General features: G+C 37.1%; 1 protein-coding gene across 4 annotated transcripts in view; it reads right to left on the bottom strand.

The window, feature by feature from the left end:
- Positions 1–15,991, bottom strand: part of CEP350 (centrosomal protein 350) — a 153,726-nt gene that overhangs the window by 80,116 nt on the left and 57,619 nt on the right. For all 4 annotated transcript variants that reach the window (XM_027074431.2, XM_027074434.2, XM_027074432.2 and 1 more), the window contains exons 15-20: positions 11,636–11,822; positions 8,350–8,570; positions 7,618–7,781; positions 3,292–3,402; positions 2,478–2,618; positions 50–186 (exon numbers count right to left, since the gene is read on the bottom strand). In XM_027074431.2, coding sequence (XP_026930232.2) covers positions 50–186; positions 2,478–2,618; positions 3,292–3,402; positions 7,618–7,781; positions 8,350–8,570; positions 11,636–11,822 — 961 coding nt within the window. The remainder of the gene's footprint in view (positions 1–49; positions 187–2,477; positions 2,619–3,291; positions 3,403–7,617; positions 7,782–8,349; positions 8,571–11,635; positions 11,823–15,991) is intronic.

The raw sequence follows: 15,991 nt of genomic DNA, 5'->3' as shown, positions 1-15,991 counted from the left end.
GGACATAGTAGACACTCATTGCACATTTGCCGAATGACTGAATATTAACCTATCTGCTTCAGCTCTGGTCCTCAGCTGTTTCACGAAGTCGGGAGCATGCTGCCGCTGGTGGTCATACAGCGTTGCTAGGGGAGCTCCTGAGGCAGTAATGGCATCTGAGATATGAGTCCGAGTCAACTCTGCCATCTAAATAAGAACACACACAAGGCAAAAGCAGACATTAAAAAATGGTAACATCACAGAAACTGAGAAGGAGCATAGTGTCTTTGAAAGGTCACTGGATTGAGGGGCGCCTAGGTGGCTCAGTCGGTTGAGCGTCCGACTTCGGCTCAGGTCATGATCTCACAGTTTGTGAGTTTGAGCCCCGCGTCAGACTCTGTGCTGACAGCTCAGAGCCTGGAGCCTGCTTTGGATTCTGTGTCTCCCTCTCTCTCTGCCCCTCCGCCACTCACACTCTGTCTCTCTCTCTCCTTCAAAAACAAATAAACATTAAAAAAAAATTTAAAAAAAAAAAGGTCACTGGATTGAGAGCAAGTTAATTCTGCCATTATAGGTAAAGTGCCGTGGGCAAGTCATTTAGACTCTTTTAGTCTCAATAGCTTCCTTATAAAAACAAAGAGTTGGATGGAGCACATGATTTCTAAGGGTTCATCCAGTTACAGCACTATGAATTAAGACAAAATCTTCAAGTCATATAATAGGCCATAGTAAACCAAAAATTAAATCTTCCTTCAAGAATCAATTCAATTACTACTTCCTATCTGTTTTCTGACCTACAATGTCAAGTGTTTTCCCTATTATTAGGCAATTCTGCGAAGGCTCCATGTATTACTCATCTGGTATTTATTCAGTCACTGCCTTGACAACTTGAAGCGTTTTTGAAATCTTTCTTAGTGTTGTCTAAAATTTTCTTAAAATAATTCAAACTTATTTGCACAATCCCACTGTACCCAACACAGGTTTGTGGCTTTTTAGTAACATCCACATGCAGCCAAAAATCCATGCATAACTTTTGACTTCCCCAGAATTGAACTACTAATAGTCTACTGTTAACTAGAAGCCTTACCACTAACATAAAGTTGATTCACACATATTTGGGACATTATATATATTATACACTACATTGTATATATGTATAATTGGGTATATATATATAATTCTTACAGTAAGCTAGAGGAAAGAAAATGTTATGAAGAAAATCCTAAGGAAGAAAAATTACATTTATAGTACCGTAAGGTATTTGTCAAAAAAATTTGCAGTTGACCTTTACAGTTCAAATGCATGTTTTTCAAGAGTCAGCTGTATTCTTTCTTTTTTAAAGTTTATCTATTTATTGAGAGAGAGAGAGAGGAGGAGGAGGAGGAGGAGAAAGAGAAAGAGAGAGAGAGAGAGAGAGAGAGAGAGCGAGCGCATCCCAAGCAGGCTCCGCAACAGTGCAGAGCCTGACACAGGACTTCATCCCACCCATAAGATCATGACCTGAGCCAAAATTGAGTCAGACGCCTAACCCACTGGGTCAACCCGGCGCCCTAAGAGTCAGCTGTAATCTTTTTCTTGATTATGGTGGCGTTTATAGGGATGGATAGATAGATAAAAAAGACACATATATATATATAGATATGGTAGCTACATCTATTTGACAAATGTATCTTACATATGTATCAAAACTCATCAAACAGTATACTTATAATGGATATATTTTATTATTAGTAAATTATACATCATAAAATCAGTATATATATTTGAAAGATTTTATTTTTGTATGTATGTATGTATTTGAGAGAGAAAGAGAGAGCGGGGGACAGGCAAAGGAAGAGGGAGAGAGAGAGGATCTTAAGCAGCCCCACGTCCAGCACGGAGCCTGACGCAGGGCTCCATCTCACCCCCATGAGATTGTGACCTGAGCTGAAATCAAGAGTCAGACACTTAACCAAATGAGCCACCCATGCCTCATAAAGTCAATATATTTTTTAAAAGCTTACTCTAGGACAGACATTTAGAGTTTCTCCATCTTTTTTTCCAGCGTCTGTATCACTCACATGTATAATATACTACAATAAATGGTGCCTCTTAATTCAATAGTGTATGGCTCCCACTGAAAGTCACTGATTAAAAGTATGTATTTGCGGGGCACCTTGGTGGCTCAGTCGGTTGAGCATCTGACTTCGGCTCAGGTCATGATCTCGTGGTTCATGAGTTCGAGCCCCACGTCGGGCTTTGTGCTGACAGCTCAGAGCCTGGAGCCTGAAGCTTTCAGATTCTGTGTCTCCCTCTCTCTCTCTGCCCCTCCCCTGCTTGCACTCTGTCTCTCTCTCTCTCTCAAAAGTAAACATTAAAAAAAATAATTTAAATAAATAAATAAAATTAATCTTTGAAAAAAAGAAAGTATGTATTTGCTAGATGTTAGAAACCCATTACGGTGAAGACCAAAGTTACTCAGCATGACTAAAAAGAAAAGGGCTCTCAATGGCTCTTACTTCACAGATTTGGCGAGCTGCATCTGTGGTGAGGCGAGCAGTCTCTGTTTGCTGAGCAGCTATTTTACAAGTTGTTTCCTGCAGGACTTCGGTGACTTCCCGCTGTGATTTGACCACCTGCTGTAATGATTCTGCATGGACCTGAAAATAAAAAGGAGTAAAAAGAGAGCTTATGTTATGTTATGTCACAGTCTCTCCCTACCCCAAATTAGCTTTAATTTGTAAAATTGTTTCACGGATCAAATGCCTTGTAAAATAAAACATTAGACTATTATCTGGGTTTCTTGTCTTAAAATCTAGAGTCTTAAAATCACTGCTGGAGTTTAATTTTTAACCCCAGTGTTCATGAGTTGAGGTTTCTTTAAACAAGTAACTGCAGGGCATCTGGGTGGCTCAGTCGGTTAAGCGGCCGATGTCGGCTCAGGTCATGATCTCACGGTCCGTGAGTACGAGCCCCGCATCGGGCTCTGTGCTAACAGCTCAGAGCCTGGAGCCTGTTTCAGATTCTGTTGTCTCCCTCTCTCTGACCCTCCCCCGTTCATGCTCTGTCTCTCTCTGTCTCAAAAATAAATAAATGTTAAAAAAAATTTTTTTAACACCTCAGTTGCCGCTTCTCTAAATTGGGGATAAATCCTGATTAATTTATTTCACAGGAATCAAATGACAGGAAATTACCCCATATGGCATAATGTATGAAAGCACTATTATTTACATCTTTTCTTTTACACTCCTATATAATTAAAAGAATACTAACACCATTTCAAAGATACAAATTTAGGTACAAATAACCAGTACCCGTTGCAAAACTAAGTACCTGAGCTGCTTTGTTTCGGGTTTCTTCTAATTGTCTCTGACACTCCAGAGCCTCTTGTTCAGCCTTCAATTTCAAAAGGGCCAAGTCTCTTTCATGGCGTTGCTGCTGTGCCTTCAAAATAAAAAAATGATCAACTATTAATTCTAAGACGCTAAACTATTTTAACACAATGACTATATTACATGTAATGCTATTTTCCTAACACAAATTTTTTGAAGCAACCAATGAGAGCTTAAAGGAAAGACAGCAAATAGGATGGACATAAATCATTTATCAAAGACTTAATGACCACCTACTATGTGTCAAACAATGTAGTAATATAAAAAATTTCCAAGGCACACAGGACTAAGAACTCATACTAAAAAGCTGGATTCAAAGCAAAATCGATAGTACCTAACTCTTTAGAAGAGATTAAAATGTCCTATGTGTAAACATAAAGATAACACCTCACATCTCAGAATTTTATGATTCCTTTATTTTGGCTGTGAAGGAGCAGTTTCATAAAAATGTTGCCCCAAAGAAGGTCTCCTTCTCACCAGGACCCTTTGTTTCCATTATTCCATACAATGCTACCTATAAATTTATATTTTTTTCATTGGTTCTGGAATAGTGCTAAATGTAGGTTTTCTAAAGGTGGTAAGGTTGTATATAAAGTTATACAATGCCCTGCACAAATACGAAAGCCCAGAATTATAATTATATCCATAAAATGGTAGAAAAACTCAGTGCTTTTTTGGATTCCTAGGTAAGCATGGCTCTGGGGTCATTTCTCCATTCCAGTGACATAACCACCATAGTTGTTATAAGTCCCTCCCCCTTCTCCTGAAGGGAACACTTGGAAATGTCTGGGAAATTTTTGCTTTCATGACTGGACAGTACTACTGTCATTTGTTGGGAGAGGTGCAGGAATGCTGAACTTCTTGCAAAGTATGGAACAATTCCACACAAAGAACACTCTTTAGATATTTGGGAAGGAACAACTACAAAATAAAATCGGAAAAAAAAAAAAAACTATTTACAACAGCACCAAAAGACATAAAATATTTGGGAAGAAATTTAAAAATGTGTAAGATCTCAGGGCACCTGGGTGGCCCAGTAGGATAAGTGACCAACTCTCAATTTTGGCTCAAGTCATGATTTCGCAGTTCGTGAGTTTGAGGCCCACACCAGGCTCTGTGCTGATGGTGCAGAGCCTGCTTGGGATTCTCCCTCTCTCCTCTCTCTGCCCCTCCTATGTTCTCTCTCTCTCTCTCTCAAAATAAGTAAAATACACTTTTAAAAACATTTTTTAAATGTGTAAGATCTTTACACTGAAAATTACGTTGCTGAAATATTTTTAAAACCTAAGTAGACACAGATATCACATTCATGAATTAGAAAATACCACTGTTAAGATATAAAGCTTTGAGAATGTAAGCTGGTGCAGCCACTCTGGAAAACAGTATAGAGGTTCCTCAGAAAACTAAAAATAGAACTACCCTACGGCCCAGCAATTGCACTACTAGGTATTTATCTGAGATACAGGTGTGCTGTTTTGAAAGGACACGTGCACCCCCATGTTTATAGCAGCACTATCAACAATAGCCCAAGTATGGAAAGAGCCCAAATGTCCATCAACAGATGAATGGATAAAGAAGATGTGGTATTGGTATATATATGTATATGTACACACACACACACACACACACACACACACAAAGGAGTATTACTCGGCAATCAAAAAGAATGGAATCTTGCCATTTGCAACTATGTGGATGGAACTGGAGGGTATTATGCTAAGTGAAATTAGGGCAAGACAAGTATCATATGACTTCACTCATATGAGGACTTTAAGAGACAAAACAGATGAACATAAGGGAAGGGAAGCAAAAATCATATAAAAACAGGGAGGGGGACAAAACATAAGAGGCTCTTAAATATGGAGAACAAACAGAGGGTAGTACTGGAGGAGGTGTGGAAGGGGGGACAGGCTAAATGGGTAAGGGGCACTAAGGCATCTACTCCTGAAATCATTGTTGCACTATATGGTAACTAATTTGGATGTAAATTAAAAAAATAAAATTAAATTAAAAAAAAATTTTTAATGTTATATAGTACAGAAAAAAAAAACAACTATAAAGTCTACCCCCAAACTGATCTGATTCTTTTTTTTTTAATAATTTTTTTAAATAAGATTTCATAACTTGGGCATTACACTTAATTGAGATTTCTAGATTTTCTTGGAAATCATCTATAGATTCAATGCCATTCAAATCAAAATTATACCAGGCATTTTTTTTCTTTTCTTTTTTTTTTTGTATAAACTGATAAACTGATTCTAAAAGTTATGTAGAAATGTTAAAAAAAAAAAACCTAAAATGGCCAAAACCACCTTGAGAAAGAACAGAGTTGAAGTAATTACACTCTGATTTCATGACTCACGCTAAAGACATGTTAAAACAGTATGGTGCTGGAGTTAAGGATAGACAAACAGATCAATGGAAAAGGACAGAGTCCAGAAACAGATTGACACATAAGTGACTACTTAATTGTTGATAAAGGTGCCTAGGTAATTTAAGTCTTTTTAAGAAAATAGTGATGAAACAACTGAAAATCTACATGAAGGAAAAGATAAACTTTGGTCCATTCTTGACACCCCATAACTAACGAGAGGGTTCACACACTTAAATATAAAAGCCAAAACTATAACACTTTTTGGAAAAACATAAAAGAATATTTTTGTTACAGTACCTTAATATCTTAGGATAGGCAAAGATTTCTTAGAAAACAAAAGGGACTACCATAAAAGAAAAAAATTAAAAACTAGATTTCATTAAAATTAAAATATTCTGCACTTCAAAAGATACAGTTTAAAAATAAAAGGGCAAAAAAGAAAAAATTTTTTTAATTAAAAGGCAAGCCAAGGACAGGGAAACAATACTTGAAATATATCTGAAAAGGACCTGTGTCTAGAATATATAAAGAACTCCTACAACTCAACAACAACGTTATTATGAAATAGGCAAAAAATCTGAATATTCACAAAAGACAATGTGGGAATGGTCAATAAATACACAAAAAGATTATCAACCTATTAGTCATCAAAGAAACACAAATTAAAACCACAATGGGCCACTACTTCACTTTCACTAGGATGCCTAGAATAGCAAATGACAGCAAGGACAGGGAGCAACTGGGACTCTCACATGAGAGTCAGATGTTACAACTACTTTGGAAAACAGTATAACAGTTTCATACGAAGTTAAACATACACTTTTACTTGACCCAAGCAATTACGCTCCTGGGTATTAAAGCAAGAAAAATGAAAGCATATGTTGAATACAGAGTTGTAAAAAATATTCATAACAGGAATATTTATAATAGCCCCAAACTGGAAATAATACAAATGTACATCAACAGGAGGAGGGATAAACAAACTACATTACACTGATCAATGGCATATTACTCAGACAAAAATCAACACAAACAAAACAATGGATACTGCAAGGATGAATCTTAAAAACATTATGCCACATGAAATAAGCGAAACACAACAGAGTACAAAGTATATAACCATTTATATGAAGTTTTAGACCAGGCAAAAATAAAACCACAGTGATTAGGAATCAGAACAGTAACTCTCTAGGAGAGAGGATTAACTAAAAAGGACCATGGGTGAACTTTCTGAAGTGACAGAAGTATTCTATATTTTGATTAGGGTGGTGGTTGTACTGATCGAAACCAATCAAACTATGGAACACTTAAAATCTGTATATTTCAGTATATTGTAAATACTAACTTTTATTGTTTTTGTTTTTTTTTTAAAGATAACCAACAGAACTTTTATGTAGGAACACTACGTAGACCTTTATTAGATGTTTATTCGCTAAGGAAAAGTGCACATTATCCTGGCTTTACCAAATACCTAGATCTCAGAGACTTTTCTTTCTGGTACAAATAAAACATTAAAAGCAAAAACAGAAATAAAAGGTCATCTCTGACTTGTCAGTGAAAAAGACAATAACTGAGAGCTGTCCAATTAGCTGATGTTCACAGTCATTTTAAAAAGCAGAGAACAAGGAAAATAAAGGATTTGAGAGAGAATGACCGAATTACTGTTTTGCTGCCAAATGTCAGATGTTTCATTTTCTTTTTAGTACTCTGTGTGATAGTTTTCCCACAGTTATTTATAGGTGCTGTATGTCACGCTGTTTTTTTCTACTTGGCAGGATAAAGTTTTGTGTGTTGCTGTTGTTACTGTTTTTGTTGTCTACCTCATCATTGAAACGATTTTAAGTAGAAAAGAGAAAAAACCCAGAAAGCTAAAGAAGAAAACTCCACAAATACCTTTATGATCTGAGCCAGAGACACGCTCTCCTGCTGAGCCAGCGATATGCCCCTAACTCTCTCCACATCTGAGAGCTGGCGCACGGACTCCTCAATGGCACTCAAGTAACTGAGTTCTGCCGCCATTCGATGCTGGAGGCCAGCAGGAGAAAAGCGCTTAGAACCTGGAAGGCATAATAACTGTCAAATGTAAAAAAGCTCACGTGAAGCAACATCTCAGATTTCTGATATTCATTTCTTGTCTTAAGACCCAAAATGCGGGTGCCTGGGTGGCTGGGTCAGTTGAGCTGCAGACTCTTGATTTCAGCTCGGGCTGTGATCTCAGAGTCGTGGGATCGAGCCCCAGGTGGGGCTCCACACTGAGCATGGAGGCTACTTAGGATTCTCTCTCTCACTCTCTGCGCCTCTCCCTGCCTCACGCTCTCTCTTTCTCACTCTAAAATTAAATTAATTAATTAATTAAGAGCCAAAAGAGTTTGTTTTCCATTGTGGGAAAAGACAGTGACTTATTAATAGTACAATGTACATTTTTCAGGTGTGTTTGACTAATGCTGACACAACGGGGAAAATCACCACTGCTGAATCTGTACTTCTTTTCCTGCATAGTTTTTAATACTTCAAAAAGTAATCACATTCACTTGAGATAACATTTCCCTACAGCTCGAGTGAAAGAAAAAGGATTTTAAGGGGAAAAAATAGTACTTGAAATTACAACGACATGGATCTACTTGCCTGGTGCCGAGGCCATCTCTGAGGGCGTTCTGCTGGCAGGAGGGTTCATGTCAGTAAAAGGTGCATTAGACTTAAATCCTGTCACAGATGGAGGCATTATTACCGAGGATTTAGATCTTTCCAGTGAAGTTCCTGGAAGGTCAAACTGCAACAATTTCTGGGAACTTGGAGATAGGGGAGAAGTTGGAGTTTTCTGAGATCTTCCCTTGTCTGACGAGACACTAGAAGTTTTGTTTTATAAAGATGTTAGAGAAAGGAAAACTACTTCAAGAACCAGCTAAACATTTCATAAGAACAGCACACATTACATTCTGTATTTAAACGCTAGCTTTTAAAGGCTGTGATTCAGGCTTTCAATCATTGAACACAGTCGCCATGTTGAGTGAATGACTAGGAGTAGGTCTCTAACTGCCAGATCTGCAGTGGTGAATGAGCAAGGCACAAACGCTGCCCAAAATAATAAAATAGAAAAGGAGTCTCAATTAAATTGGCACTTAACTCTTTCCTCTACAATGTACATATATAATAAATCACTTATTATAGTGGAGGCAAAACCTTCTAATATACTTAGACCTTGTACAGCAATAAAATTATAGCTATTTATAAAAGGTAAAGTCAGTCAAGCCTATCTTATAAAAAATGTCTTAAAATATCTCTGAAAGAGAATAAAGTATAATTTTGTATTAAAAATCAAATGACAAAACTTCTCTTTTGTTATCTGTCTTAACCCAGAGCCACAGCAAAAAGTTACTTTCATATTAACCATATTTAAGTACTTTATATACATTCATTTGTTTCCATCCGCCTTTTAATGCTACGGTTCTTTCCTGAACTTTCTAATATGAAGTAATCCCTCAGAAGCAGTCTGACTGACTGGAATAACTCTTAAGGTATTTATTTCAACAGAAGGCACAGGTCTAGTCCCTCTCTGAGAAATCTGGCTCATATTAAAGTTACTATTTCTCATAACAAGAAGATGTTGTCAAGCACTAAACATTTGTTTATTGAATAAATTACTTAAGGTACTCCATAAAGCATGTTAGCCCAGTTAACATATTTCTAACACAGTAAAACAAGTTTACTTTTAGCTTTAATAAAACCAGGAGATAGTTTTCAAAGGTAGACATTTCTCCTACACCGAGCATATAAATATTTGAATTAAAGTAGTCTTAAGAGGCACTCGCTTGTTTACCGTGACCTTTAATTTACTATTCATGGTTTATAGAAATACTATTTCTAATAGTCTGACAACTTCATTTATGGAACATAAAAAGAATTTTATTACTTCTGTCTAATAGATTTCCAAGAACAAATTACAACACAATATCAAAACCAAGTACTCTGCCTGAACCTCACCTTACAGTTTTATAAGCTGAATTTTTATTGCTCTGCCCAGAAGATTTACCTAGACTAGTATTTCCAAAACTATGGTTCCAGTGATACTAACAAGTTTCCCCAAAAATAAAAAGAACATAAAGCTAAAGAGCTGGGGACAGAGAGTGACTAAGCCAAATGAGCTAAGAAAAAAATGGGTGAAATAATTTTTTAAAAATCTGACACTTCTGGGGTGCCTGGGTGACTCAGTTGGTTGAGCGTCTGACTTTGACTCAGGTCGTAATCTCACGGTTCCTGAGTTAGAGCCCCGCATAAGGCTCTCTGCTGTCAGCACAGAGCCCACTTCAGATCCTCTGTCCCCCTCTCTCTCTGCACCTCTCCTGCTCCCATTATCTCTCTCAAAAATAAATAAACATTTTTTAAAAATCTGGACTCTTCATCAAAGCTTCAAATCATTTTATCCACTGTGAATCTCTGTGGGGAGAAGAGTTCTAGTCTATGGTATGGACCATTTATCAAACTTATTTGGCTATGGATTCTGTTTCAGAAATGTTTAACTTTACAGATTTTGGTAAATAAATCATCAGAATATCTCTAAAGAAAGGTAGTTTTCTGAATTCCAAAATCAATGAAAAAGAAATTAAAATTCTATTTTAAATACAGCAATGATGGTATTAACAATATAAGATATGTAGCACGAAAGCATTAAAAATGATTATCTGTATGTGACACTGCACTACTGTACTAGAAAAAGCATACAGTTAGTTTAAATTTCCAGAAAGACAAAATCAGTGCAATAGATAAGAAAGCCATGTGAACAGGGGCACCTGGGTGGCTCAGTTGGTTGAGTGTGGATTCTTGATTTCAGCTCAGGTCATGATCTCAGAGTTGTGAGATTGAGCCCAGTGCCAGGCTCCACACTGAGTGTGGAGTCTGTTTCAGATTCCACATTCTTGGGGCGCCTGGGTGGCTCAGTCAGTTAAGCATCTGACTTCGGCTCAGGTCATTATCTCGCGGTTTGTGGGTTCGAGCCCCATGTTGGGTTCTGTGCTGATAGCTCAGAGCCTGGAGCCTGCTTCGGATTCTGTGTCCCCCCCTCTCTCTGCTCCTCCCCTGCCCATACTCTGTTCTGTCTCTTAAGAAACGTTAAAAAAAAATTTTTTTTAAGAGTAAAAAAAAAAAAAAAAAAACAAAAGATTCCCTCTCCCTCTGCCCCTCCCCTGCTCACACATGTCCACGTTTCCACTCTTTCTCTCGAAAAAAAATAAAAAAAAGAAAAGAAAAGCCATGTGGGCAAAGGAATAGAAACTGTACATGAAGAAACAACTGAAGGTCATTTGTAAGCAACAGGTTAAATGTATACTATAGAATATTAAAAAGAAGAAAAAAAGAGTATGTAAGCCCTGTAATCAATAGAAGAGTGAGATGTCAAAATCTGCTTGAGTTATCAAGTAAGTTGAACAGGAGAGAAAAGTTTGAGGAAGAAATAAACAATGAGACAAAAGGATGCTAAGTAGTTGTGTTAAAAGAGTGGAAGAACACAGATGAGAAGAATGTATGGACCAAGGGAATGAGATAGTTTGTGACAGCCTAGTGAAACACTTCAAGTAAAGTTCAGTTCTTGGGAGTTCATCTGCAGAGTAGCTGTGAGCTCGCAGAGTACCCTAAGGAGGGCAATTGCTTGGTCAAAGGATGAGTCAACATAACAACTGTGGCAATGGCATTTAGAATAGAAAGGTGGATTGTGCTAGAGGAAGAATACTCCCAAGAGAGGCTATAATAGTTTAGGTGAGAGATGACCATATATTAAAATATAAAGACTCAAACTATGAACCAAACCACAAAGGCTATTCAGAAAATACAGCAATTTATTGAATGGATTCTCTGAACATCAAAGATATTGTAACTTTAATTAAATATGAATTACAGGATAAAATACGTATTACTTTACCTCACAGAATGCCCAGAAAGATCCTCTAAAACGCTATCAGTGTCAAGAGTCTGCTCAAAGTCTTTAACAGAAACTTTGCTACTGGTCCCAGATTTCTTTCCTTGATGAGAGCCACGTTCTGAGCCGGAGTGTACTTTCTCCTCATCAAGAAGTGAGTTCTGAACATTTCCAGTGAGTGAATCCAGCCCTGTAAAGCAAATTTCTTATAAAGCTGATTCCCAATGTTAGAAGCTCCTGAGAAGTAACTGATACCTCGATTTCAACAAAGTAATAAAATGTACAGGTCAGAGTATTTAAAAAGTGGCTTATTTTTAAAAGTTATTTTTCGGGGCGCCTGGGTGGCTCAGTCGGTTGGGCGGCCGACTTCGGCTCAGGTCAGGATCTCGCGGTCCGTGAGTTCGAGCCCCGTGTCGGGCTCTGGGCTGATGGCTCAGAGCCCGGAGCCTACTTCCGGAGCCTGCTTCCAATTCTGTGTCTCCCTCTCTCTCTGCCCCTCCCCCGTTCATGCTCTGTCTCTCTCTGTCTCAAAAATAAATAAAAAACATTAAAAAAAATTAAAAGAAAATAAAAATAAAAAAATAAAAGTTATTTTTCACATATAAAATAAAGTAGTCCATCCTTCTGCTTCCATTTAAGGAGACTGAAGTTTCTTCCATTAATATCCTCCACTTGCTGTTAAAAAATAAATTGTTCCTAAACCAAATGGTAAAAAAAGACAAGCATATTAAGCAAGAATGAAGTACTACCCTATCTCTATGAAAAAGTAACCAAGAAGAAGTTTTTCAAGGATAAAACCCAGGAGTGGGAGAAAAATGGTATCAAATGCCACTGAACTACACAACCATTTTGAAGAATTTACGACAAGAACCACAGACCAGATTCATAAAACTGGTCTTATTTTCTAACTCAGAATAATCTTACTTCTAGGAGTATCTTAAATAGATTATTGAAATAAACACAAATTATGCATGATATTCAATGTACAACTTTAAAATTTTTTAAATTTCAACCTAAACCTCCAACAACTGCAGAGTTGTCTAAATTACATAGATAATAGTAACTTGAACATTTAAATAACACTTTGTAATTTAAAATGCATTCCCCATATGTTACTTTATCGCTCTTGTAAACATGTTATGAACTGAATACCATCTGCTCAACTTACTAACGAGGTAACTAGAAATCTGTGAAGCTAAATAACTTGCCGGAGGATACATGATCAAAGACCAGAAATAGGACATAAACACAGGCCTCATGACTTTAAGTCCAGTGCATGTGATGTGTGTATCAACAGCAACATGGAGAAGTATTTGTTACATTTAAAAAAGCAGGGAAATGGGGCGCCTGGGTAGCTCAGTCGGTTAACCATCTGACTTTGGCTCTGGTCATGATCTCACAGTTCATGAGTTTGAGCCCTGCATCAGGCCCTGTGCTGACAGCTCAGAGCCTAGAGCCTGCTTCTTCGGATTCTGTCTCTCTCTCTCTCTCCCCCTTCCCCTGCTGCACTCTCTTTCTCTGAAAAATAAATAAACATTAAAGAAAGGGTGGGGGGGAATAAGGGGAAAAATGAGGGGCACCCGGGTGGCTCAGCTGGTTAAGTGTCTTGACTTTGGCTCTGGTCATGATCTCAAGCTTCATGAGTTTGAGCCCCACATCAGGCCCTGTGTTGACAGCTCAGAGCCTGGAGCTTTCTTCAGATTCTGGGTCTCCCTCTCTCTCTGCCCCTACCCTGCTTGTGCTCTGTCTCTCTCTGTCTCTCTGTCTCTCTGTCTCTCTCTCTCTCTCTCTCAAAAATAAACATTAATTAATTAATTAATTACATAAATACATAAATAAACAAATAAAAAGTGAAAACAACCATAGCATATGAAAAGTATTAAGCCCAGCAAGCAATCAAAGAAATGCAAACCACCTCAAATAAGATGCCATTTCTTCATTATTAGATTAGCAAATATTTATAAGCCCCGAGTATTATTCAGTACATACAGAAAAGGATACTCATTGTTTTCATGGGAGTGCAAACTGATACATCCTTTCTGGAGGACAACTTAAAAATGCATAAAAATAATTTTTGTTCCCCTTTGACTCCAAAATTTCACCTCATTTGTGGTAATTCATTCTAGGATGCTATGTAAAGATGTGTACCATGAATTAGATATGCTGATCACATTATCACAAGGGGGGGCTAAAAACACACAAATGATCTAAGGAATTATCAATCAGAATGGACTCTATAATCTAAAACCTATTTATGATCCCTAGGCTAAAAGCAAGCTGCTATACTGGGTATCTCTAATTTTTCTACAATAAAAATGAATTTCTTTTTTCATTTAAATTTATAAATTTAACTATAATTTAATTCATTCATTAATCTTTATTCATTAATTTAATTCTTTATTCTTTGAAAAAACCACACGATTTAAAAATTGCTCTTGATTTCAACCAACTAGAAACTGTATACAACAGTCTTTGCAAGAAAGATCTAAACTCCAGCCCATATACACAGAAAATATTTGTCCCTACTTTAAAAGATTGCCAAATGAGAGTATATTTATATATTTTAAAGTTAAATTAAGATAAAAATATTTTCTTATGATTATCACTTTAATCTACCGAGGACTTTCAACCATTATTGAGACTATTTTTGTATGAGCAGGCAGACACTCTTTTTCACCACTAGATGGAGCATATACAATAAAAATTACATTGATTTTAGAACTTGGGTATTTAGGAGAAACTAAGTTTTACATGATGCAGTATAAAGTACATTATATAGGGTTTGCTTTTTTTTAAAGGCATTGTAAGAGGGGATCGGGGTAAATGAATTCCACAAAACACTACCTATATTTCATCTAATTATATTTTAGATCATTTTAAGTTGTATAGTACATTATAGTAGAAGGTAAGGTGGATTTGGGAGTGAGAAGTCATTATCCAGGCTTTACCAACAACTAGCTAGTAACCTTAGGTGAGACACTAAGAAAGCAGGAGCGCCTGTGTGGCTCAGTCGGTTATTTGTCCAACTCTTAATTTTGGCTCAGGTCTTGATCTCATGGTCATGAAATCAAGCCCCACATCGGGCTCTGTGGTGTCAGGCTCTGTGCTGGGCATAGAGCCTACTCAAGATACTTTCTCTCTCCCTCTCCTTCTGCCCCTCTCCCGCACAAGCATGCACATGCATGTTCTCTCTCAAATAATAAAAACAAAAACAAAACAAAACAATTGCAAAATAAAAGAACTGAGCAAGTTCAGCACATCCCAAAATGTGTCCAGCTGAATCCAAATGACCTAACATGTTGACGGAAGAAACGATTCTGTGAACAAATAAATTTGGAAAATACTTCATACTGCTGCCTCAAGCCTCATCCTAAAATAAATAGCGCATGTTAGCATATTAAATGTGTTGATAAATCCTGTAGGAAAGAAGCTTACTTCACTCTAAAAGCATTCCCAAATTTATGGAACCATGGAGCTCTTTTATATCAGAACACTTCTGAAGCAGCCTATCCGACTGCATCAGTATTTCATAAGAAAAGACAGACACTGGCAAGTGTTGGTAAAATGATGTCTAATGTTCCCACCAAAAACTTTCAGAACAATCTATAAGAGAGTTATGCTAGGTTAATGATTAAGAAATAATTTCTCCTAGCGCTCTCACATTAGGGGTATAAAGTGGCATTAACTTTCTGAAGGGCTATTTGGCAAAATGTATCCAAATTCCTTTTTTTTTAAAGTTTATTTATTTTTGGAGAGACAGAGAGAGAGAGAGAGAGAGTGCAAAAGCAAGCGAAGGGCAGAGAGAGGGAGAGACAGAATCCCAAGCAGGCTCTGCAATGTCAGTGCAAAAGCCTGATGCAGGGCTCAAACTCAGAAACTCTGAGATCATGACCTGAACAGAGACCAAGAGTTGGACACTAAACCAACTGAGCCACCCAGGCACCACAAAATATATCCAAGTTCTAAACATGACATACTTCTTGCCCCATTACCTCACTTCTAGGATTTTACCTTACGGGAAAGAACCAGATTAATGCATAAAAATACATTTATAAGGATATTCAATGCAGCAGTGTTCATAATGGAAAAAAGAAATAGAGAATAACCTAAATGTCCAGGAACAGGGAATCTGCTAAATAAATTACAACATATTAAAACAATAAAACATTAGATAATCATTACAAAGGGTGATCCATATTAACTGACAGAGAAAGGTATCTGTAACCCACTGACAGAACAAAACAGCATGTAAAAAAAATGTGATCCCATACATGTAACATCTCCTATTTACATATGCCTACAAATTGTCTGGAAGGAATCTTACTAAAAATCTTAACTTCTTTTACAACTATTCATCCA

The sequence above is a fragment of the Acinonyx jubatus genome, chromosome E4 (assembly GCF_027475565.1).
Source record: "Acinonyx jubatus isolate Ajub_Pintada_27869175 chromosome E4, VMU_Ajub_asm_v1.0, whole genome shotgun sequence".
NCBI classification, from domain to species: Eukaryota; Metazoa; Chordata; class Mammalia; order Carnivora; family Felidae; genus Acinonyx; species Acinonyx jubatus.
Note: the sequence above shows the minus strand (reverse complement) of the source record. Positions and strands in the feature narration are given on the sequence as shown.